This window comes from Delphinapterus leucas, chromosome X (assembly GCF_059928025.1).
Source record: "Delphinapterus leucas isolate spDelLeu-1000000601 "Yukka" chromosome X, BTC_Dleu_Yukka2, whole genome shotgun sequence".
NCBI lineage: Eukaryota > Metazoa > Chordata > Mammalia > Artiodactyla > Monodontidae > Delphinapterus > Delphinapterus leucas.
Genome location: NC_143150.1, coordinates 115049418 through 115076230, shown reverse-complemented (window position 1 = coordinate 115076230; position 26813 = coordinate 115049418). Strand labels below are relative to the sequence as shown.

The window sequence follows — 26813 nt, the reverse complement described above, 5'->3', positions numbered from 1 at the left end:
CTTTTTTGTTTATTTAAAAATTTTTTAAATTGAATTTGTAAGTAAACTTTTTATTTTGAGATAGTTGTAGATTCACATGCAATTGTAAAATGAAGACTTCCTTTTAAAATTCAAGTTCTGCTGATATACTCTTACCTGAAACGGTCCCTTCTAAATTATATATTATAAAATGTTCTTGTGTTTTCTCATGGGCTTGCTCGTTTTTCATCCTTTTAAGACTCATTTTTCCATGTCCTTGAGTATCACTGATTTTCTGGATAGTGTTTGAAACATACTTCTTTCCCTTACCATTCCCAGCTTAAAGTTAGAAAAAAAAAAAAAAAAGGTCAATAGTCTTTCACCTAAGATGGTTATAAATAATTTTTGAGAAGAAAAAATACAAAGAAAAGAGAAATTTTAGAAACCTTTCTAAAAACATCAATCTATTTTAAATATGTGATTTTTTACCTACTGCATGGTCAACAATTTCCTTTCCCACCCTCTAAAATTTGAAGAAACAGCATGTACTGTTCAAAACATCTTAACTGAGAGAATCTTCACTGAGAACTGGAAGTTTTTTTAGATGTTGAAAGAGAGCTTTTATGGTCCTAGCTTGTATTCGTTCCGTTGATGTTGTATGCCATCTGTATAAAGGTTTGTATGTAGCACACTCTATACTCCTCTAATTTCTATATTTTTTTATATTATAAATGCAGTGTAATATGCTTTATAGAAAAATTTAGAGTAATGAAAAGAAAAAAAACATTGCTTGTAATCTTTCCACCCAAAGAAAACGCCTGTTATCATTTTGCTTGTTTTACTTGCCATTTTGTCTGTTTTCATCTACATACACATATATATTTTCAAAATGGTCTTTTTCATTTAGTATTGTGCCATAATTTTTTTAATTTTACTGCATAGTTATTAGGTCTTTTGTCCTTTAAAAAAGTTTATAAAATAATAATACTCATTAATTTAAAAAATACAGAAAACCATAAAGAAGAATAGTTACTGTCATCCCAACTTAAGCACCAGAAACAACTGTGCCACTGCTTTGGTCTTTCCTCTAATGAATATCTTTACTTAAGTTGTTATTCTGATTTTATGACAGTTCATTTGTTTGATTTTTTTTTCCATATTTACCTGTCTGATGTATTTTGTTCCTTTCTAACTCTTTGTTCAAGAAAATGGAAAAAATAGTCTTCAAAGGTCAATAGTGGAAATGGTTCTTTTTGATGGACATCTTCCTCTAAATTATGTGTGTGTGTGCTTTCTACTCATTTTTGTTACCTTTACACCATTTTAAATGCATATCAGTAAAAGTAAACTATTTATGAGTTATTCTTTAAATAAACATTTTTAAATAAAAATGTAAGTGAACATATTGAGTATATAACCCTTTTTAAAAAATATTCCTGCTTGAATTTAATCTAACCTGTTTTATCTTAATTGGGTTGTTATTTACTCAAGGTAAATACCCAAGAGAAAATAAGAGCTTTTTTAGGACTTAATTGAACTGGTATTTGTGGTTTAAATTGTTAGGGCATGTATTTATAAATAGCAAAAAATTAAAAGATTACAGAATTTTGTAAAAATAGCCTTAGAAATGATTTTTTATGTTTTATTAAGGATTTAAGCAAGAAAATTTGGCCTATGAGTTTATTGACAGTACTATCATATTTTACTTTATGTTTTATCTATATGAATATTACATCCTTTACCTTCCTAGTTGACACTTTATATTATTTACTCTTACTTTTTATGGCAAAATAGGTTAGTGAGCTTTGATATAAAGTAGATCTGAATTCATTATGGCTCTGCTCTTTACAAACTGTATGAACTTGGACAGATTACTTCATATCTCTGATAACTGTGTCTTTATTTGTAAAGTGGATCACCAACCACCTTGTTGGATTATTGTAGGTGAATTTATGTGAATATTGGAAATTGATCTAATTCATGATCTGGCATTTTAGTGGGTGCTTAATAAATGGCAATTTTAGTTACCTTGTATAGCAAAAGATCTTTGGAAACTCTCTCAGTTAGTTTGTTGTTTCACACAAAATTTAAAGGAGTGATTCTCTGCTTACTTTTGGTACTGAGGGGCAATGAAGAAAGACCTGTTTCTACAATGAGTGATTTTTTATAAAGAATTTTGGTTTAATTTCAGATGATTTTAGAATTTAAGGCAAATTGGTAACTATATATGTTTCATATTCTGGATGATATTTTGAAATGTCCATGTTCAAATGGAATACAGAAATTAATTTTGGTTACTTGTGAATTTGCCATCCCTATCCACATATTCAAGCAACCTAGAGTTGAAAATGGAAAACTCAAAACTTGTAAAGGTAAAAGGCTAGTGTATAATAAATAGTCAGTCTTACGGAATGTGTGTTGTAATAGGGATATTAAGATTCAAGTAGTAGTGAAGTACATGTAATGTTCTAAAATGGGGATATAAATTATACTGGGGTAGGCAGGCTATATTCTGTGGTTCATGTAGTAAGTATTAAACCATATGAAAGCTCAGCCAGGATAGTCTATCATTCATTTCAAACACAGCTTTAAATATTATTTTTGCTGTATTTTCAGGGTTAGTGTTTAAGCCTTCCTGAATCAGACATTCTAGGTGACCTGAAAAATGGACTTGGGCTCTTGGGATTTGAAACTGGTACATTTCAGACCAAAAACGAGGACAAACTTTATATGTAATTTTTAAACAATATGAATTACATTACTTAGCATACCTGTTGAAGGCAATATGAAAGATACTGTTTTTTTTATTTTATATTTAAGCAATATATTTTAGTTCAATACTCAGTCCTTTAAGTTTTCTTCAGTTGTTTCGGTTGATGATGAATAAGCAAAGCCATTATCTTTTTAAACTTTTCTTTATAATCCTAACGTAATGAATCAGGAGTTAGATATAGAACTATTAGGCACAGTACCCAGATAGCTTGAGGACTATTTTTCTGAAGACAAATATAAAACTAAAAACATATAGAGGGCTTCCCTGGTGGCGCAGTGGTTGGGAGTCTGCCTGCCGAGGCGGGGGACACGGGTTCGTGCCCCGGTCCAGGAGGATCCCACATGCCGTGGAGCGGCTGGACCCCTGGGCCATAGCCACTGAGCCTGCGTGTCCGGAGCCTGTGTTCCGCAACGGGAGAGGCCACAACAGTGAGAGGCCCGCGTACCGCAAAAAAACAAACAAAAAACATATAGAATTTGCAAAGCTGAGATTATGCTGTGTATATATGTCTGTATCCCTTTGAAGGCCTAGAATATAGCATTACAATCTGAATAGATATAAATACACAAACAGAGAGAAAGAGAAATCCTCATTCTTGATGTTAAAAAAAAACATGATTATTGGTAGCTGCAAATTTTCTGAAGGCTCAGACTGAAAGGTAAAGAAGAGTGATGAAATTATTACATGATAATAAGACTTTAGGAAAGCATCTTTCTGACACTTTTTTTGTGAAAAATAACTTTAAAACTTACTATATATTGTATGAAAATGAAATAGGCTGTTTATATAGGTTTATTCTTTTACAAACCTAGACTATATTGCATGTTATCTGAGCATCTTACCAAAACACTTTTAAAGATGTAGATAGTATCACCATTAATAATAACAGAAGAACTAGATGTGTGGTGTAGTATATTAATTAAATTCTTTTAGATAGCAAATGACAGGATACTGTTTCTCAGACATCTGTTTTGTCACTATTACATTTCTAAAGTTATGTAATATTATATATATACACAAAAGAATGCATGTCATATATATGTTATGAAGCATAAGAATAATCAGATACTCATAAATTGGCCATTTAATTTACTAACTAGAACATTACCAACATTGTCTTAGTTATAACTGTGCTCCTCCCCATCTCATTACCCTGCCTTTTCTCAGGGTGTTTATTTTTTTTTTCATAAAATAGTTGCATACATTTTCTAAACATCTCATTTAGTTATGCTTGTCTTTGTGCTTTATAAAAATAGTATCACTCTGCATATTACTTTTTTCACTGGATGTATTTCTGAACTCATTCATGTTTTGTTTAGTCACTGTAGTTCATTCACTTTCACTTCATATAATACTTAATTGTGTGTATATACTCCAATGTGTATCCATTCTCCTGACCATGAATATTTGGATATATACTTACATTTAGTTATGTATGTAGGAGAGTAATTGCTGGCTTATACAGTATATACATGCTCATCTTTACAAATGTACCACATCCTGTTCCCAAAGTTTTATTGCTTATTTATGTAATGTACTTTCATTGCCTTCCTACCTTCTGAATTACTATATTTTGTCTTATTATGCAGTTCACCTTTTGAGAGGCTTTTAAAATTTTCTCACAAAGACTCCAAGAAGATAGAACTTTTACCATTATTGCTATATTATATATAAGGAAACAGTTGTAGAAAGATGGGTTAGGTGATTCTTAACCCTTGTAGGTGGTCAGTTTTTCAGAAGAGAATCCCTGATATGCTCCCATTTGTAATGTATTGTGATGATTCTTTTTAAAGAATCAAGCCAAAAGTAATACTAATCCATTTAAGAAAAGATTTGCAGTGGTGAATGCAAGTTGTCTGCCTTTTGCACCTCTGTGTCTCCAGTGCCTGGCAAATAAATGTCTGTTGAAAGAATGAAAGGATTAATTTTCCCCGTAAAATTTCACCTAAAAAAGGGTTACAGGATTTTAAATGTAGCTGCTGTAACTGATTCTGATGCTGATGAAAACCTGAGAGAGAACTAAACAGAGTTGATAAAATCCAGGTATATCATGATTATTACAGATACAAAATTAGTCCTTAAAATTTTAAGGCTGCTTTTTCCTATTTCTTCTCATTTTAATGCTTGTAACTCCAGGGAGATGAGTTGGGAGAAACAGTGGTGATGGCACCAGTCTCCTTGTGAAACTGGTAATGAGCTAGTGAATTGGGGAGGGGAGGGGAAAGGAATTATTGTGGAGAGGATCAGAAGCTTGGAGGGGAGGGCTGGTTTTGGAGCTAAAAAAGGTTCCTATTACTGTCCAGTCTGCTTCCCACCCTCCCCAAATAAATCCACGTGTGCATTTCCGAGTAGCATTTAGAATGCTTTTGTAGCTTAAAAATTCCAATTTTGATCTGATAGCAAATTTAGAAACCTGAGCCCTAAAGGAATATAGAACATGATGTTACTGGACTATGCAGTGCCATAGCAGGAGTTATCAAAGTACCTAAAGGGAAAAATCAAAAGGTTTGATTAGGTAACTTTATTGGTTCTGGTTCTGCAAATATTTTCTTGTGTATCTTGCTCTTATTTAAGTGCTATCTGCAAAGTTTTTAATGTCTTTTGATATGTCTACCCTAGCACTATTCAGCAGTTATTAATACCATAACTATTAATTTCCTTTTCAGTGTCTCACTGTTTTCCACAGCCCTCCTCACGCCACTAAATATCTCACTAGGCCTCCTGTTTCCTCCCATTTAAACTGTCTGCACAAATGTTCTCCTGCCCTGTCTCCCCACAAAGATTCTGAACTGCCTTTTAAAATTGAAATGTATTTGGCCCTTGGCTCTTCTGTTCATCTTTTTAACCCCTCCCTCAAACCATATCATCTGGATAAATCCTATTCCTTATGACATTTAAAAAGTATTAGCAAGAAAAAAAGGGCTATATAAAGTGTAATAGGCAGGCGATAGTATCATTACTATTTTGAGGTTGGCAAAATGCTTTTACAACATGTTATCAGATTTGTTCCTCACAATAATCAGGTGAAGTAGGTAGACCAGATGTCATCCCAATTTTGTAAATGAGTAAATGGAATTTTAGAGAGGGACTGTGACATAGTCAGTTAGTGACATGGCCAGGACTCAGATCCAGGTGCTTTGACATGGTTTGTAATACTTCTTGCTCATTGTTTCTCAAGTTTGGCCTCATCTTAGAATCAAGTAAAGGACTCTTTATTTAAAAACACTGATATCTGGGTCCCATCCAAGACCTATTAAATTAGACTCTCTGTGGTGGGGTTGTAATCAGTATTTTTTAAATGATAGCTCAGTTGATTCTAATGTGGAGCCAAAGTTGATAACAACCGTGATATAGTCACACTTTACTGGTTTAGTATGAGATGAACGTGAGGTGGGAAGAAAATGTATGTGATCAAGAACAGTGTTTACCAATGGTTGGTCCATGGACCATGATTCACCCAGGGAAGCTTGCTAAACATGCATATTCCCTGGACTTCACCACAGCACAGTATGAATGACTGAGAACTATGGATCAGGAGGTTCAACTATTGATAGGTGATATCAGCCCAGAGCCCACACTTTTATAAAAGAGACTAGTTAAAGTTTTGAATTTACAACTGTAGTTATCAATTCATAGTCTATCTGTGCCGTACATGCATATCCAAAGGGATTAGACTTGTCCTTTGAAACATCAAATATAAGTTATTAACAAAAATGGTCATTGTGCATTTGTAATAAGGGGAGAACCAGTGCTAGAAACTAATGTGGTGTCAACAGACAGAGGCAGGAACTAGAGTTACTAAAACAAGAAGGAATAATAATAACATTTTTAGCATTTATCATGAATTATATTATGCCTTACATGGATTATATCATTGAATCATTACACAAAATCTATGACATAGATTTTCATACTTACATAAGATGAACGCAGCAAATCAAAGAAAATATAGAGCTACTAGTTACAGGCACTGATTTTCTGAGGCATTTTGCCCTGCTGCCGAAGTAGTTTTTAATAACCCAGGCCTCTTGGGTTGGGTCAGAATAACCACCAACATCAGATAGGTAATTCAGATGAAATTAGGCCCTAACACAAGTGAAATAATGGATTGAAATTGTAATTGATAGTGGCAGGTTGAAGAACTGGTCAGAATTAAGTAATTAGGACAAGTGAGCATGAATCAAACTTAAAAAAATGAGGCAAAAATTCTCTAAAATACAAGATGGGAAAAGACTAGATTTTCATGAAGGTAGCAGAATGTAATCTGAGGTTAATTGTGAATTACATTGTGTGAGGAGTGATATAGCACCTCATATTTCCTGAAATGAAGAGGTACGGTATGTAAAAGTCATAGAGTAGTTACTGCATTAAACTCTGCGTTGGTTAGGTCTTCATTTGCTTGAGTGTTCTGTATCTCCCTCTTTTATGGAGGATTGTATCAGCCAAAGTAAGCTAGATTATGCTGTACTAACAACCTGAAAATGTTAGTGGCTTTTAATAATACTCATGTCCAGTGCTCATGTTCCATGTCCATCCTGGGTTGCTATAGCTGTTCTCCACATCCTCTTCACTTCAAAGCTCAGAGTAGCCTCTTCTTGAACACTGCTGGCAGAGGGAAAAGAGAGCATGGTGAACTATGTACTGGTTCTTAAAGTTTCTGCGTAGAAATAAGACATAGCACTTCGGCTCACATTTTGTTGAACAAAGTAAGTCATAGATCCATGGCCAACATCAGTGGCTCCAGGAAGTTTACTTTTCCCTTAAAAAAAGAAAGCATATATTTAGAAATCATAATACAAATCTGCCACAGTAATGAATCTCTAAAAAATTCCAATGTAGCATTATACCAGAATTTTAAGGACAACAATGTTTATTTGAATATAAGGAAAGAGGCAATAAAATTAGGTGCTGAAATTTTAAATATCAAGAAAACAGCTTGGTAAAGGTTGAATTTGAAGAATTTCTTATTTTCCCTCAATGGTGTGTTTGTATGCATGTGTGTGTCTCTTGGTATTTTAAGTATAATCTACTGGAATATGGGGTGGTAGGTTTGGTGGGAGGGGGAGACTTCTCGAATTTTTTCAAAGCATAAAATTCTGCCTTATAATCACTCAGTGTTATGACTAGGAAACACTAAATGGATACTGATTTTGTGTAATATCTATTTTGAAGGTGTACCACGTTAAGCCTAGATTTGAGCTAGTAGTATTACTCGGACAGTTTAGTATTGTCTAGGATTTAAATATCTTATCATCATCAGTGATCTATAAATATTTATTGAGTGCCCAGGTAAGTGGCACTTTTTCATATGTTGGACACAGTTACTGAAAAGAAATGGTTTCATTTTGTCCAAGAAAGTGCATTCTAAGTAGATAAAAAGGACAAAGATACATGAGCTTAAGGAATTTTGTAAACTAATACTTAGAATTTGTTTCACATATACTATAACTTCCATTTATTTTCTGGCAGCCAAGTGTATGATGTTGAATTGAAGAATTAATGTTTAATTTGTATGTTTATTTGTAATGGGGTGTGGTGTTTATCTTTGCTTGAACTCTTTAGTTGAATTTGTCACGAGGGAAAAATTGTCTCCCAATTTTAGACCCTATAGATTTTCTTTTCATTGTGATATGTTAGATGGTCATTACAGTAAGTAACTTGAACATGTGGAAGCTAGAGAGACTTACAAAGAAATTTTAGCTTCATTGAATGAATATAAAATTCTTAATATCTTTTGCATAATATGAATCTTCATGCTGAGAAATGCCCAGTTATTTTTGTTGAAAATATCTGCTGAGATCATGCAGATTAAAGTTTAAAACCAAACTCATGTTTAAAGTTATTTTAAAACTGTGAAACTCTATTTTTGTACAAAATAGTATGAAGAGACTAAGTGTACTGTACTAGTTTGTATAGCAGTTAGTTTTGTTTTAAAAATATGGCTTTAAAAGTTTCATTTTTTTACACCTAACCTATAAATATTTACTGTGGAATATGAAAATAGAGAATCAATGGAAGAAAATAATCATAACTGATAAATTCACATTTTATTTATAGAGTGTCAGAGCACCTTGAGAAATTAAAGAGACAGTACAGTTGAATATAAGATTCCTTCTTTGAAAATATTGACAATCTAATGGGAAAGACTAAGACTAACATATAGATTACTGATGGAAACATAAAATATGTACAGTTAGTAGTTATCTGATTGGCCATTCAAAATCATTTAGGTCTTGACTCAAGACATGCAGAATAAACAAACTTGGTTCATAATGGGGATTAGCTCATTCACTGCCCCTTCAAGTTGTCAAAACAAAGCTATTAAAGTTACAGGATCACAATCTCACTCTAATGAGTTTTCTAGTCAATGGTACATTGACTTGACATTTTTACTTTTTATGCCTTTTGACAGTTCAATCTTGAAAAGCCTCAGTGGTTTTTGGATTTGTTGGAGAGCCACTTAGATGCTGAAAAACACAATCAGACTCACTTCTGCTTGTACCCCCAAGTCTCTATATGCTAAAAGATTAGTTTCCACACCCTTTCAGCTGTTGGAACATTAGTCTTTCATTGTCAAGTGGAAGGCGAGAGTGATTAGAGTCAAATGGGGTTTCATTTTAGATGACCTCCTGGGGGAGAACTGGAGCAGTATTTTGAAGAGGAATATGATCCAAGATGCAGAAGAATATTGTTATGTTCACCAACAAAAAGACTAGGATGGCCTCTAAGGTGGTGCCCACCCACACGTTCTCCTCCCATTCTTTGTTAATTGCACTTTTTATGTTACAACTTGTAACCTTATTTAACCTAGTGAAAATCTTAGCCAATTCTTTTAAAAACTGGTCATTTTAAAATTTCAACAGATACCATCCATCATGAACATTCTTCTTCTGATTCCAAAATCACATCAGAAAGACTAACAAGTATGTGGTCATTGAGTCAGTCACAACGGTGAAGGGATGGCCAAGGAGGTAGTTGTGGGGTTATTGTACCTCTGCCTTGTTTGCCAATGACATTTATCTGAAATTAGAATGAAACTATGGCGTTTTGATAACACGTTCAGGAAGGATGTCGATGCCTGTCTATTCACCGTGGACATTCTTCTTTGTACTCGGGACATTCAGTCAGCTTTCTGTCTCTGATGAATCTTAATTTAGTTTGGACTTTTATCTTTCATCCATTGCAAATCTTTTATCACTGGCACTGCTTTCTCTGTGCCCACAAAGCTATGTGATGGGTACTTTGGATTCATTTTCATGCTTTTCCATATATTACCTTACAAAGAGAATTGGTGTCATTGTACTGTGTGGCTACTGTAGATGACATAGTAGACTGGAATCTGCCCTTTGCTGAAGGAAAAAAACCTGAAGGATCTGGTTAACGACTGGGAATTAAATCCCTTTATGTTTTCTTCCCAGATATTGCTTTTACTGTTATTTGTTTCTTGGTAAATGGCTTCTCCAACTGTTGGATGGACTATAGTATATTTCTCTAGACCTGCACTGCTGTCTAACATGGTAACCACTAGCTGCATGTGGCAATTTTTGGGGGCTTTTTGGCTGCATCTCGCGTCTTGCGGGGTCTTAGTTCCCCGACCAGGGATTGAACCTGGGCCACAGCAGTGAAAGGGCAGAGTCCTAACCACTGTACTGCCTGGGAATTCCTTGCATGTAGCAGTTGAAATGTAAATTTAATTAAAATTAAGTAAGATTATAAATTCAGTTCCTCATTTGCACTAGCCACATTTCAAGTGCTTAATAGCCACACATGTCTAATGACTATTGAATTAGATAGCACAGACATAGAATATATTATTATAACTCTTTTATCACTGTAAGTTGTATTAGATATGTCTCTGTAACACCACTTTCTCCATTTACTCCTGGCCACACAACTAACTCTTCCTCCATCTGGCTCTTAAACATAAGCATTGTCTGATCTTGTCCTTAGCTATCTTCTCACTACACATATTCTTTTTTGATGAATTCATTGTTGTTTGTTTTTCTTGTACCTTTAATTGTCTGTTTAATGTAAATATTTCCCAGATCTGGTTGTATTCTAGATCCACTTCAGCTTTTTCAGCTACTTGCTGGACAGCTTTGTATATGTCCTCTCAGCAACTTCTAATTTTATATGCCCAAAATAGAATTATTTTATTCTCCCTAAATTCTCTCTTCCTATCATCTCTACAGTGTTATTCATCCATTAGCCCTGGGGTAATGTTTAACTTTCCTCTCCCCATTATTCTCTGTATCTAATGAATCAGTCGCCCAGTTCACTCATTCCTGGCTACCTGTATGTCATCCACCTCTCCTCATCTCCCCTTCCACCATCGTAACCTCAGTTCAAGTCCTAATTACATATCACATTTTCTATTGAAAAATTATTCCGACTGACCTCCCTGCCTCCAGCTTTTCTCCCTTCCGAATCCATGCCTTCTTCCTCATCGTTTTCGTAAAACATACGTTTGATCACATACTTCCCATACTCACACATCTGTGAGCACTCCCTTGTAGCAGAGTAAAGAGCATACTTATTCATCCTCCCTAGAGTTGAAATGTCTACTTGGTATGTCTAGAAAGGTACACAACTTTCCAGGTCTCTTCCATCTGAGACCTGGCACCAATGTTACTCCTGTAACTAAAGGAAAGGAACAAGAGGAAAGGAACTATGAGAAAAGGAACAAGAGATGTCTATTTGAGTTGTTAAGCTAGACCATAGAGTTTGAACTCTGCTTCCACCCCACCCCACCTCACCCCTGTATCCCCCCAGCACACACACACACACACACACACACACGCACACACACACACACGCTTATCATTCACATTGTTGTTTAACACCAACCATGGCACTAGGTAAGCTACCCTGACTTCAACCTCACCCAAATGAAAGTCAAAAGAAATTGTCAATCGACTGAGTTAAGTCTTTGCTACCCTAATAGAATGGGTCTTCAAAATAGATTGTTATACAAAAATAAAGCTTTTATTCCCTTTAAAACAACAAAATTCCTCCAGCCTATCATTAGTAGCTCTCCACAATATGACATGTTTTTCTAAGCTTTCTTTCTCACTGCACTCACCCCACATACCTTACACTCTAGCCAAATTGGTTTGCTTACTCCTGATTGTGCCTTTGTTCAGTGTGTTCACATAATTTGGAACGATCTTTCCTCATGAACCCCCAATTTCCAGATTTAAAAGCTATTTAAGACCAGCTAAAATATCATCTCTTCCAGAAGGTCATTCCAGAGTTAACAAGTAAGGATTTATCTCCTTTTTAGGGGGATCTTCTGTTAGCATTTATCTTGTGTAAGTTGTATTATTATTTCAATAGTTTCACCTACTTCTCTACTAAATAATGAAATAATGGCCAAGGACCAAGTTTAATTTATCTTTGATCACGCAATAGTCCCTGACAGTGAATTGCATTTAGAAGATGCGAGAAAAAAAAAAAAAAACCTTTTTGGTGAATGGTATTGTGACTTGAGTGAATGAATGAATGAATAAGAGTATAACACTAACTCATTACATGAACTAATCACTGAAGCAGCATATGAAGAAATTTTGATACCTTAATAATAGAATATGTGAAGTACTCATTATGCAAGTACCATTATCAAAGGATTGCATAGATGGATTATTTAAATATTACTTGTAAGCAAAGCAATATTTTTTATATTATTTGTATAAATGTACTATAATATATGTACTAAAAAGATACAGATGAAAATTTATAGCATTTATAGTTATAAAGTTCCATGGAATAGTATATAACATTAGAGACATACACTATTTCTCTTCACTCTCTCTTTATGTATTCAGTATTAATAACTTATGTACTGTTCTTGTGACTATCTATAATACACAGTTGATGAGAAATATTACTTGTACTGAGCATCCTAGTCCCCAGGTGACAAAGTATTCAACATTTATGGTAAAATATATGGTGGAATTTTTTAATGTATTCTGCTCAGTATAGCAACTGGCTCATTGTTTCACAGAAAGGGTAACTGATTATGATCCTGTGTGGGTGATCTTATTTTGCTAAGAAAAGAAGGGATTAAAACTGAAGAAACACTCCTCTTTTTTATGAATATTGTCATATTAGGAATTTGGGGCATTTAAATGTGCATCACATGGTTTGTATAAGCATTATATGTAAAAAGGATAAAGAAGAAATGCAAGTGTTATTTTGCATGTACAGTAAAAGACAGCATGAACTACTGAAGAAAATTCCTGCGAGTATATAGTGGCATAGCTCTAAATCCAATTTTAAAAATCTAAATTTAATCCTAACCTAAAAATAACTAGAACGTCAGAGGTGTACCTTTCCATAGTATGAATAAGTTCATAAAATGGAGATTTCTCCATATGCAGTGCGATTTTATTTTTAAAACTTGGGGGTATGACCTTTTGGGAAAAGATTTGGCCCTAAGTGGTAACAAAACCCACACTTCAGAAGCAAATACTTTAAAATCACAATTTGATGGAAATAAAATAACTTACTGATAAGATGACTCCCTCAAAGTACCTAGGGCTGTATAAATATTTAGCACGATAAAATGAACTCCAAGAAATTATAGCTTAACTAAATAGAACATAGTCATTTAGTTTCTATTCTTCTCCCTAATATAAAGCAGCAGGTTAATATGTGCTTTTTGTGTTGTTCTGCTTTATTGTTTTGTTTTTTTTATGCTGTGTCTCAACCTTTGTGAAAGCCTTTGGTTTTCAATAATGAAGAGGCATTCTGGCTGAAATAAGGTAGAGATACAGACAAGTAGAAGCAGTATTCAAAGTAGTAAGCTATTTAAAGAGAAATAAGTTTACTAGCAGGAAAAAAGAAAAACCAATCAATAAATTGGGGGAACGTGTAACCAAAACACAAAGCTCTGAGGAGCTGAGAACTGTTTAGAGTGAGCTAGCAGATACTGTTTTTAAAGCAGTTTACTGTTTTATGGATTCTATATATTTGATCATTTTTGGTTTGATTTGGTTTGGTATTCTTCTATCACATGATATCCTATGAAATAGAATACTTGTTTCTCAAAATATTATCTTTATCAAAATCATCTTGAGGACCCGTACTCTGGATCTACTGAATCTCTATTTCTGGGGATGGACCTCTGGGGATCAGCATTTTAACCCACTCCCCAAGTGATTCTCACATGTATACAGAAGTAAAATCTGAAAAATCACTGCAGTAGCTTAACTGTGTTTGGGTGTACTTTCATTGCTTTTGCAGTAATGCCTTTATTTTCTTTGCCTAAAGGACCTACTTTTTCTAAGACCCAATTAAAAGCCACCTTCCTGATTTTTTTAAGGCAAAGTTAAAGTTGTTTCCTCCTCTGCTTCCCCAGCCCCATGATCCTGCCTTTATTATAGTAATTATTGGTGTCCCAAAAGTCTTAGTGCATATTTAAGCTTTAATAACTTCACATATATAAATATGGTACAAACATCATTTGAATTTTAATTATTTCAATTTCTTTTACAATCATTTAGTTTTATATCAAATGGTAAGTTTTTAATTTTAATATTTGTGTGTGACAGTTTTTTAGACCCATGGAAATACTCGGCCACCTTAGTCACCGGATGTAGCTCCCTTAGACTTTATCTTGTGGGGTCATCTCAAGTATGCATCAGTACTTCATTCTTTGAATAATACTAAGGCCAGGATCACAAATGTAATCCTTTTAGTCACTGAGGAGGAGCAGCTGATGAAAGTTTTTACAAAGTTTGAAATTTGACTTGCACAAGGTATAGCCCAATACAGTGGTTTTGTTGAATTTTAATAAGAAATATATTAATATTTTTAAATTTTAAATAATTGACCTTTCATATGTTGATTTGTGTAACTTCATGGCATTTATACTTCTAAAGTTATTGAAACTTAAAACTGCATGAAGACTGTAGAATTCTACATATTTTAACTTATTTGTGTGAATGCCTGTCTCCTTAAACTGCACTTCTCTAAGCCATGTTTTATTCATCCTTACATTAACACAGATGATTAATATTTGCTGAATCAAGAGGAAAAGTACATCTATTATACATTATCCAATTGGTTTAATATATTCAATATTATTAAACTGTTACTAAATATATTTAGATACATTTAGTATATTTAAAATTTAGCTTCAAACATATTAATATACTTAATATTTAGTAATATTTACTGTTTCCATCCATTACAGTTATCCTTTTAGATGCTCAAATTGCTCCATCTCTGGCCAGTGAGAATCTCTTCATGTTGGCTTCTGAGTCCTACTTGGCACAATACTCGTAGTCTTTAATAGCTTCTTTCTATCTTGTGTCACAATATAATCCATGCTCCTCTTGTACAGTTCCTATCCCAGATCTGGTATTAGCCATTTTCCAGGAAGGCTTGGGAAATGGTATTTGAAGACCACCAATTGTGGGGAGTTCATTTATTACTAAATTGGTCATTGTTTCTATGCTTTTTCAGTGGGCAGAGCTAAGAGAAGCATACAAACATACATACATACATAATACATCAAGAGACTCTGAGGTTTTTAATTAACTTCTTATATATGTATCTGCTTTCTCCCATGCTAAAATTACTTACCAATGTCACCAAGAGTGATAGAATGATACTGTCATATAACTGTTCAATTGCTTCATCCTATAAAACACACACAACAGTTTCAACAAAACAGTAACAGAATAACAACACTACTACCAACAATATGGTTACTGAAAATAGTATAAGATTTTGGTTAACAGTTCTTTTTCTTATATCATACTACGGATGTACAAGTAGAGTATATTTTAAAGAGACTTGAAATAGTTACTCTGTGTGATTATTCTATCACTAGCAGAATATTCATTTAGATCATATTTACTTTTTTCCTTGAGAAGAATCCCTTTGAAGTTTGAACATTTAATCATATCCTCTGATTCTAGGAAGGTAGGTAATTAATGAAACTTGCATCCATTACAGCTGAAGCTAGCTGTAGAGGCAGCATGGGGAAACTGGGCAACTTCCCAGCTTTTCCCAAATCGTCTCTTCCCAGTGTAATTGTGTTTGAAGTTAATTCTGTAAAATTGGACTCTTCCAAATTCAGATGTAAGTACAAATGCACTTTCCAAATATAAATGTTTTATCTACACCTTGGCTCCTCTGTACACATAATTCATAGTTAATTATTAAGAGTTGACTTTATATGAGTATATAGACACAGATATGATGGTGTTTGTAGCGAACTTCTCCTTTGGTACAGAATGGCAAGGCCCAATCCTTAAGTATTTCTATTAGTTTGTGAAATGAATTAGGCCAAATTTAACTTTAAAAATTTTGGCCCGATAAGAATATGTACTTCTTCTGACAAGGTATTGTGGTGAAGTGGCATTACCAAAAGCTATGTTGAGTAAGATTCCTTTGTGTCAAAATTAAATTCAGGGGAAAAAATGACGTGGATTCTCATTCCTCGAAATATGCAGTGTTGTGGAATATGGATATCTTTTTCAAAGTTAGATAGCCAAATAATAATTAGTTAACTTTATATTTTAACATAAAAGTAATTAGTTTAAAATTTTTAAATGATACAGAGCAACAATAATTCATACTTAAAATGTATTTATCATTTACTGTATGCCAGATAGTGCTAAGCCATTTATTTCATTTCCTCATTTGATTCTCACACATCCTTATTGGTTTACGTATAATATCATGCCCATTTTATAAATTCCTTGAGTAAACTGAACCATAGAAACACGAAGTTTCTAAGCAAAGATCATTTTGCTATATTACTGCTTATTGTAAGTCTAGCAATTGCAGATAAAAAGACAAGGGTGAATTTTTAAAAATAATTTTTTTGTAATTTCAGGAACTCAAATTTAGGCAAGAACTGTAAACTTGATATTCATTAGTAGCATATATCAATTTTAAGTGCATAATAAAAGTGTATTTAATATCTTACAATAAAGTATTTTTGAGATTTTTGATATGACTATTGAAATAAGTACTAGTGTTTTTCTTAATGTTCCAATCTATAATAAATCAGTATTTGAAATGTTGGAAATATTTCAACAAAATACATTTATCACATGTAAAAGTTTAGACAGGAAATGATTATAGTAATTTTTCCAATATTTGTTTTTATATCTATTCAATGTATATTATCCTTTATTATGTGTGTTTAAAATTAGTAAAATTAGAAAACACAGTTAAGCAAAAATTAAAGTATCCCTGTAACTGACCATCAGAGCTAACCAATGTGAATATATTAGTTAAAAGGAATGCTTGATTTTTTAAAATTAATGTATATGTTTCTTATTTTTAGGATTGTACTGTATATGAAACAGAGAATAAAATTCTTCATGTGGTAAGTATACTTGGATTTATTTTCACCTTCATTACAAAATATGTATTCCTTTGTTTAACTAACTATTAAGTAAAAAGCTACAGCCTATAAAAAAGTGAGCCCTATATATTTTATAGGAAAAGTACAAAAAGATCGAAACATAACAGGTTATATTAGTTATAACCATTCTATTGTAACTTAATAGAAAAATATGACACAGTACTTTAAGATTGTAGTATGTAGCAAGGTTAAAATGCAATAAAGAATCTAGAGAAAAGGAAATTTGAAATAAGAATTTTTCACTCTTGACCTGTGACAAAAAGAGATCAAAGTATTTGGTTGTATAACAGAGATAATTTACCTCTGTTGTCATTTGGATGAAGTACTTCATAAAATAATCAAACTGCCTTTACTCTGATTCTGTGTTCACCAACCTTCTAAATTTTAACTTGGCCATATTTATTGAATCAATTCATGACTTTGCATGTGTTTCATTTTATTACTAGAAATACTGAGTATGAGTACATTATACTTTGTAGAAAGGCATCTTCTTTCTTCTTAATGAAGTTTGCTGGTTTTCTTTTTTTTTAATAAATTTATTTATTGTATTTATTTACCTTTGGCTGCATTGGGTCTTCATTGCTACGCACTGGCTTTCTCTAGTTGTGACGAGCAGGGGCTACTCTTCGTTGAGGTGCACGGGCTTCTGATTGCGGTGGCTTCTCTTGTTGCAGAGTATGGGCTCTAGGTGCGTGGGCTTCAGTAGTTGTGGCATGTGGGCTCAGTAGTTGTGGCTCACGGGCCCTAGAGCACAGGCTCAGTAGTGGCGCACAGGCTTACTTGCTCCGCAGCATGTGGGATCTTCCCGGACCACGGCTTGAACCCGTGTCCCCTGCATTGGCAGACAGATTCTTAACCACTGCGCCACCAGGGAAGCCCTTGCTGCTGCTTTTCTTTGTTAATCCATTTCTTGGTTAATGCTCATCTGCCCTAATAACTTCACCTCTATTAGAGATGAGTGACAGCATAAATAACATTGAAGAAGTTTAGAAATAAATGCAATATATTTACTTCGGTGATTTTGCATTTCAGCTAGTGAGAATTTAAAGATCTTGTCTGATAATGATTGAGACAGTGGATTGCATTAACCAATCAATTCAGCTCAGAAAGCACTTGTATTTTCATGTTATTATTCTACTGCCCTTCCTGGCCTTTTTATGCAAGGATGGCCCAGCCTTCACTAGAAGGTTGTATACTTGTGTATTACTTTTCTAACAGTAAGAATTATTTTTTAAAAATAATAAAATAGTATAGTATTCCACTTGGTATGTAATGCTGGGATACTTTATTTATTTATCTATTTATTTTTGAAGCATAGTTAACTTTACAATGGAATACTTTCTTTAAAACAAAATTTTCAGAAAAGTCTCTTTCTAGGTTTCCTGTAATATAGAAGAAATCACTTGGAGTCTAAAAATCTGTGTCTGAATCCTAGTTCTATCACTTTCTATCTCAGTGACCTTAGTCAAGTGATTTAACATTTTTTGAGCTTTTGCTCTTTTTTAAGGTAAATTTTAACAATTAAAAAAAATTACTAAGATAAAATTATGTTAATTCCAGGTATAAAACATAATGATTCAATATTTGTAAGAGACTTTGTTCTTAATATGTAAGGTGAGTATGTGTGCTCATATAACCTAGTAGAGATTACAGTAGCTTGAGATATGCACTAGAACATAAACCGCCTCAGACCAGACCCAATATCTTTATTTTGTCTGGAAGGTAAGGGAGGCATTTGTCAAGAGGAAGGAGAATTTATCACTTATGAAAACCTGCTCTATCCTAGGAATTCCAGAGGCAGTACAAGCATCAGAGTGTTCTTCAATACCTGGGCAAACTGAGATAGCTCAGGAAAGTTGAGAGGTGTGTCTTTTCCTGACATAGATCTCTATTTAAAGATGAGTAAAGAAAAAGAATGGGAAAGAGAAGAGGAAGTATCCTCTCATATATTAGAAGAAAATCTTTCCCCATGAAGTAAGTTTATTAAGAACATCTATTTAATATTCTCAATAAGAACTAAAAGAACATTGTTTTATTAAAATAGAATACCATACTATAAAGAAGGTAAGGCCACTATAAACTGAGCATAATATGGACTAAGAAAACAGTCTCTAAAACTCAGAACATGGAAAAAGAAATTAAACCATGCTGAAAGCAGCAATAGCAGACTGGATATTGAAGAAAATTGAAACAGTGAGACACAAGATAAACTTTAATGATGCTCAGATATTTAGTAAATTACTGAAAAGACAAAAAATGAGAGAAGATAATAGCTATAAAGTATAGATTATGGATAACCCACCTTCAATTAATTGTTAGTTTCTAAGAAAAAAAGTAATAGGAAACAAAGATATAATAGAATAATTTAGAAATAGAAATAGGGAAATTTGGATTACTCAACAAAGTCAGAAAATGTGTTGGAAAGATAACAGCTTCAACAACAAATGAACTTATATACAAAACAGAAATAGAACCACAGACATAGAAAACAAACTTATGGTTACCAAAGGGGAAAGGTGGGGGGAAGGATAAATTAGGAGTTTGGGATTAACATATACACACTACTGTATATAAAATAGATAACCAACAAGGACCTCCTGTATAGCACAGGGAACTATACTCAATATTTTGTAATAACCTATAAGGGAAAAGAATCTGAAAAAAAATAGATATAAATGTGTGTATAGCTGAATCACTCTGTTGTACACCTGAAACTAACACATCATTGTAAATCAACTATACTTCAATTTAAAAAAAGAAAAATTTCAAGATATTTTCTGTAACATTTTACAATTTCTATGGCAAGAAGCAACTTTACATTCATTCAACCAGTGGCAAGAGAGAGATGTGAGGTTTTGACTTCAAAGAAACAAATTTTAGAGTGTATTCACATATTTACTCTGAAACCCTAACTGCCAGAAGACAATGGAACAAAATCCATAAGCCTTTGAAGCAAAACTGTTTATATCTAACTAAATTATCATTCATAAGTGAAAGCAATAAAAAGATATTTTTAGATCAGCAAGATCAGTAAAGGACCATTTTGAAAAGTATACTTGAATATGTTTACTAAATAAATGAAACAAAAGTTGAATTCCAGGATAGGAAGGTTGTGGTAGCAAAGGCCTGAAGGTGAACAATGAAACCAGATGAGATGGTGTCTTAGTTCGTTCCCGCTGCTTTAACAAAAATACAGTAGACTGGGTGGCTTAAACAACAAACATTTTTCACTCTTCTGGAGTCTAGGCTGTCCAAGATCAGGGCACCAGTAGATTTGGTGTCTAGTGAGGGCCTGTTCCCTGATTCATAGAGGGTCTTCACATGGTGGAAGAGGCAAGGGGAGCTCTGTGGGGTTTCTTTTATAACGACTCTAATCCCATTCAAGAAGGCTTCAAACTCATGACCCAGTTACCTCTCAAAGGCTCCACTTGCAGATACCATCACACTGGGGATTAGGTTTCAGCATATGAATTTGGGGGGGATACAAACTTTGAGTCTATAACAGATGGAGAGGAATAAAAAAGTATATGAGTTCTAACTACTATTTTTTAAATGAGGGTTTTTAATGATAAATCAAAAATATAATGCAAATATCATTGAATTTATATATTTTTTAAAGAGACAAGCTCTGTATTTCTAAATTAAACCACGAAGACTACCATTACTTTCCAGTGGCAGTTATCCTCAGAAAACAAGGATTTCCTGTAAAACTAATGAAATACAAATTTTCACCTATCGATTCATAAACACAAATACACATACACACACTAACACACACTAAAAATATCCAAATGCTGGTGAGAATCTGATGAAATTAGAATGGACACACCGTATTGCTAGGCATGTACGTTCATAAAACCTTTTTAAGTTTTAGTCAATTTCAAGGCTCAAAAACATTAATACTGTACTAACATTTATGTAGTGTTTAACATATGCCTTAGGTACTATTTTAAATGCTCGGTATAAACTAACTCATTTGGTCCTCATAACAACCTTATGAGGTAGGTATTATTACTATTATCTCCATTTTACAGATGAGGAAACGGAAGCATAAAGAGGTTAGATGACTTTTGCCAAGTGACACAGTTGGTCTGGCCCCAGAGTCCATATTCCTATACTATCTTGGGAATCTAGTCTAAAAATAAATTCTAAAACATAATAGCGTTTTCTGTAGAAAGAGTTTATAGCAGAATTATATGTAATAATGAAAAATAGGCAATAATAGGTTAATGCTTCAGTAAACTATGGTGCATTCACAGGATTAAATATTCTATTTAATACTATTTGAAGTTGTATTTGTGAATATATGATTTATGAATAAATTATCCATAAATAAATTTATGAATATACCAAAAATATTTTGTGACAATATTAATGGAAACATTCTAAATGATAATGTTAAGTAAAAACCAGATTCAAAGCATTATAAACACAGAATAAATCACCATTGAAAATTGAAAATATTCTATATTAATATTTACTGTGTTTATTTGGTAAGATGATAGCTGATGTTTTTTGTTTGTTCATTTCAAATGTCCTCCCAAGTTTCTTCAGTTAGTTTATGTTACTTTTATAATTTTTCATTATAAAAGTAAATATTATGTTTATAATCCTGATGGCCTTGAATGGATAGTTTTATTCTCTACATAGTGAAATAGTCAAAAGACACTTGGACAATCCATAGGTTACATTTCCTGTTCAGCTTTTTTATCTTTAAAATTGGAGAGAGTTGTTTATGAGAAAGTAGTAGACTCTGAGGACCAAAAAGCTGGGTAGAAAAGAGGGTTGGTTGGTTTCAGTGGTAGACAGAGATGTCCATCAGTATGAAATGTGAGAATGAATAAAAGGAGACTGGGCAGCTTGGGTTTCCTTGGAATTTGCCATTAAATATAATGGAACAGATGGCAGAGTGTGACCGTAAAGGACAAAAGGAAATGCAGATATCAATGTACTATATATCTGAGTGCTTGTCACCTGATGATAAAGAGGAATATATTTCACCTCTCTTGATTTGATATTTCCCTCTCGGTTAGGCTTTGTCACTGATTTCGCGTTCCCTGGCATGCTGGAGCCCATCTGTTTCTGCTCTGCACAGATCCTTGTTTTATACAGGAAATCAGATGCAGGGAATCTGGAGTTCTCTTCAGTTCTGTACCCTACTTTCCCCTTACTCCCACCTTTCACTACAATCTTTGAATCTGGAGAGAGAAGCATTCCCAAGAAGCCATTTCAGACCTTGTGCTTTAGCAGACTTACTCTGCTTGTCACAGCTCTGCTGCTCTCGCTGGTGAACCGCGAACACTTGTCAGCTTTGATAAGCTCATGGAAATCCCAGGCCAGGCATTGATTATTAAAGTCACATTGTTTAAATCAGATTGTACTGAACTCAAATACACCTTTTACATTAACCAACAGCGTGATCTTGTATATGGCACTTGCTTTGTGCTAGCATTTTACCCTCATCGTTTTTATAAAGATAATGAGAGGAATAAATAAAGTAAATGCCTATTTTATTATTTTAGTGTTAACACTATCTTTTTGTTGTGTAGTACTTTACAGTTTACAGGGTATTTTCATGAATGATCTCTCTTCTCTCTTTTCTCTCCAAGCTATTTTTTTTCATTACTTATTTAGGTTTGATCATGAATTAGGCTTATTTTGTTTTTTTTTTTTTTGCTTTTTTTTGGGGGTTTTTTTTTTTTTTTTGCGGTACGCGGGCCTCTCACTGTTGCGGCCTATCCCGTTGCGGAGCACAGGCTCCGGACGCGCAGGCTCAGCGGCCATGGCTCACGGGCCCAGCCGCTCCGCGGCATGTGGGATCCTCCCGAACCGGGGCACGAACCCGCGTCCCCTGCATCGGCAGGCGGACTCTCAACCACTGCGCCACCAGGGAAGCCCTAGGCTTATTTTGGCTTGTTAACTATTTGTTTCATTTCATGAAAATTTTGTGTGTACTTTTTTCCTTCCTTTAAGTGTATGCGTTCTTTACTCCTAAGCTCCATTTGGGTTGAGATTATTGTTCCTTCTCTGCTATCTAGACTAGAAATGGCTAAAACCGCATAGAACCAACAGTTAGGTTAAGAGAAGAGCCTGGAGGAGAAAGTTAAAAGGTCATTTTAGACTTTGCCCCACCATCTATATCATATCATTTATGTAAGCATAATTTCCCTCTTCTGATCTCCCAAAACCTTGCGGATGTAAGTACTAGGGCAGCAGCATGCCCCATAATAAAAGTCATCATATTAATATTTTATCTTTAGAGATTTCTTGAAAACAGTGGCGGTCTAATTACTTTGTAAAAATAATCTTATTTTGGTCCCTGAAGCTGTGAAATGGCAGCTTTGCCAATTATAGACTCTTCTCTTAAAGCTGTGATCATGGGCCATTGCAAACTGAATGTTTTTGTATGGTTGACATTTTGGTTGTAACTGTAGCATTTGAACATACAAATTATGGTCAGTCTCATTAAAACATGAATTGTAATACTGAGTTTTGTAGATATAAAGCATTAGGATGCTTCTTTGTTTGAAAGTTAATGTGACCCTTCTATTTTGGCCCCCTTCACTGTCTTTGTGGTCAATGTAAAGAAGCACGCTAACTCTATTACCGAAATAGGCATTGATTTCTTGAGTGTCGTATTAGATTATCTTCAGGTTTTGGCAGTTTGGTGCTTTATTGCTTTATAAATTTTTTAACTGTAAATTAAGTTCTCCACAACTGATGTCTTGTGCAGGAATGAAGACATCCAGATAGAATATGATGGAGTTAGAAGTTGTTTGTCTTTTATGGGACAAAAAAAAATGTGTGTATACTAATGGGAATGTAACCACACATAAAAAAATCAAAATAATCTGTTTTCACTGTCTTTTTAGTGTGTCTTTATGATTTGGATAGACAGTATGTAAGTTGGTATATTATGGATGTTTTTGCTAATATCACATTTGCTGAAAACATTATGCATTGTAAAATGCTTTCATATTCAGATTGACTCAGAGTGTACAATCCTCACTCTCAAAGAGTATTCATTTTAGTTGTTGAGTCAAGTGAGGCTGAGTAATGCAACAGAAAGAGCAGCAATTTGAGAGTTAAAAAGATTTTGTGTCCTGACCCCATTCTGGCACTTACTAGCTGTGAACAAACTAAATTAGCCTTTCTGATTACGCTGGGGGATTGGAGTGTCTGTGATTTCAAAGGTCTAAATGCCATAAATCTTTGGTGACTAACTCACAAGATCAGTAGAAAACAGCATGACCACATAAAAGAGAGAAATTTGGGGCTTCCCTGTTGGCACAGTGGTTGGGAGTCCGCCTGCCAATGCAGGGGACACGGGTTCGTGCCCTGGTCTGGGAGGATCCCACATGCCGTGGAGCGGCTGGGCCCGTGAGCCATGGCTGCTGAGCCTGCGCGTCCGGAGCCTGTGCTCCGCAACGGGAGAGGCCACAACAGTGAGAGGCCCGCGTACCAGAAAAAAAAAAAGAGAGAGAGAGAGAAATTGAAAGACTATGTTAATCTAAGACCATTCTTTATGTGATCAAAGACACTATGGATTTTTAAAAACTATAGTTATTGTCACTATAAATGTAAAGATTTCTTCAAAAAGATAATTGAATCAGTCTGGAGATGGATATCACACGGTAACTTAAACAAGGGAAGTTTAATCTAAATAATTACTAAACTGTGATAGAAGAGTACCGATATAGATGTAAAGAGACTCTAAAGCATGCCCTAGGACTGGGGGAGAGTACCCAAGGAAGGACAGCTTGAGGTGGACACCTTCCCCCACACTGAGGGTCAGAAATCATTAGAACAGTCAGGTTGCAGCTTCATTGAGTTGCCTAAACCAGAGCTGGTCCAGACAAGCAGGAAACAACCTTCCAGGATACAGGCAAGTGATGCTGGTAGGAGAGCTCACAGAGAGAGTGGGGTGCTGATGTGGGTATGAGGCTGAGAGGGCCACAGGATGGTGGTCACTGAGCCCAGACTGAGGCTGTGAGGTCACTGAGGGACTGCATAGTCTGGGCATCATGGATGTCCCCACACACGTGTGTCACTGATGGACCTTGTAGCAGAAGCAGGAAAAAGCAAAACACTGCCCAAAGGGAAGAGAAGCCTCCTTCTCCCTGCAGTATCCCTCCAGCACCCTCTACTGGCACAAACTTAACATTGTCCTTACTGTGAAGTAGATATATTTGAAGAGACCTGCCTGTCATCATAGAGCAAACACTGAAGGGTGAATTTGGAGCTGAGAACCAGTAAACTAATAACTGGTACAATGCAATTAGCTCTTTTCTCCATAAAATCATATATGGAAACTTTGAATTTCTCTACTATATGTAAAGACATTGCTCCCAGGTCTCTGCTATTTGTTCCCTATTTGCCCATAAGCTGTATATATAGTGCCTGGATTTTCCAGAAGCTCATCTAATCATAATGAACAGCTTCACTCTTGCTGTTTGAGTCTAAAGTAAAATTAAATCATCTTCCTAATAGCCTACATCTTATTCGAGCCACTAATATGTCCAGACCCTTGTTAATCTTGAGCCTGGAAAGTAGTGTGCCCACGAATGAGTACTCCTCTCATCCGTCTGGGGACTCCCTGCAAGCCTGCCTGGCTCTGCTTCCTGCCCCTGAGAGAGCAGGCAAATAGGGTGGAGATTTTCCCAGATCCAGTTCTGGTTTCCAGCTGACTGTTTCCCTATCAGAAATCAAAGGAGCAATGGAGGCTCTTGTCCCACCTTTAATTCAGACCAGGATGTCTCAGGAAAGTAGTTGGAAGTTGGAAGTGTCATGCGTCCACTTCTTGCTCATGAATGTAGGTGCACATTTGGGATTGATGTTCTCTCACTGTTTCGTACTGACTTCATCATTCTTAGATGATTATTATTTTTAAGTGTTATTGCTTCTTTTCCGTGATCAGGAACACAAGGACAGCATGGTTAATGTCAGTGATGTTAAGGACAAAGCCAAATACATCACCAGGAACACTGTCCCAGGTTGAGAAATCCTTGAGCATAGCAGTGGCATTTGAATCATGGAGCAGATACCCAGTGATTGCTGAATGAATGCATGGCTTAATGAAGCAGTGGTGGTGGTGATTTCTTTCCGTTTTGCTAATTGTTTTGTTGTGTTTTTTCCCCACCATCAGAGTTTGAAAGCTAAAGGGATTGCAGAGTTTTCCAGGCCTTGTTGGAACAAAGTTCATATGACCTTTATTATTTATTTGCAAATATAGTTGCTTTCTGAAGCTATTTGAAACTCTTTAATCTTTGCTGTGTACAAGTATAATTTTTACGTGGGTTTAAAGTTGAAATTTTATTCTGTTGTATTAGTTTTTTAAGTTTAAAAAACTTTCTGTTCAATTCTCTTTACTCATATGAGCAAGAAATTCTTCCTGTGTTGGGGAATATGTATGTAGATTAATACTTTTTAATATCAATTTAAATTCTCTTTATCAATTTTACCCTTTCAAATTTACCTGTGATTGTTCACTCCTGTGTCTTTTTTTAAAATTTTTATTTTATGTTGCAGTATAGTTGATTTACAATGTTGTGTTAGTTTCAGATGTACAGCAAAGTGATTCAGTTATACATTTATCTATTCTTTTTCCCATTTAGGTCATAATAGAACATTGAGTGGAGCTCCCTGTGCTATACAGTAGGTTTAGGGTACCATTATAATTAGAAATGCAAAATTGCT

The 26813-nt window shown here is 34.6% G+C and overlaps 1 protein-coding gene across 5 annotated transcripts in view; it reads left to right on the top strand.

Moving 5' to 3' along the window:
- Positions 1–26813, top strand: part of CNKSR2 (connector enhancer of kinase suppressor of Ras 2) — a 255875-nt gene that overhangs the window by 80073 nt on the left and 148989 nt on the right. For all 5 annotated transcript variants that reach the window (XM_022560502.2, XM_022560501.2, XM_022560500.2 and 2 more), the window contains exon 5: positions 17037–17078. In XM_022560502.2, the coding sequence (XP_022416210.1) occupies positions 17037–17078 (42 nt within the window). The remainder of the gene's footprint in view (positions 1–17036; positions 17079–26813) is intronic.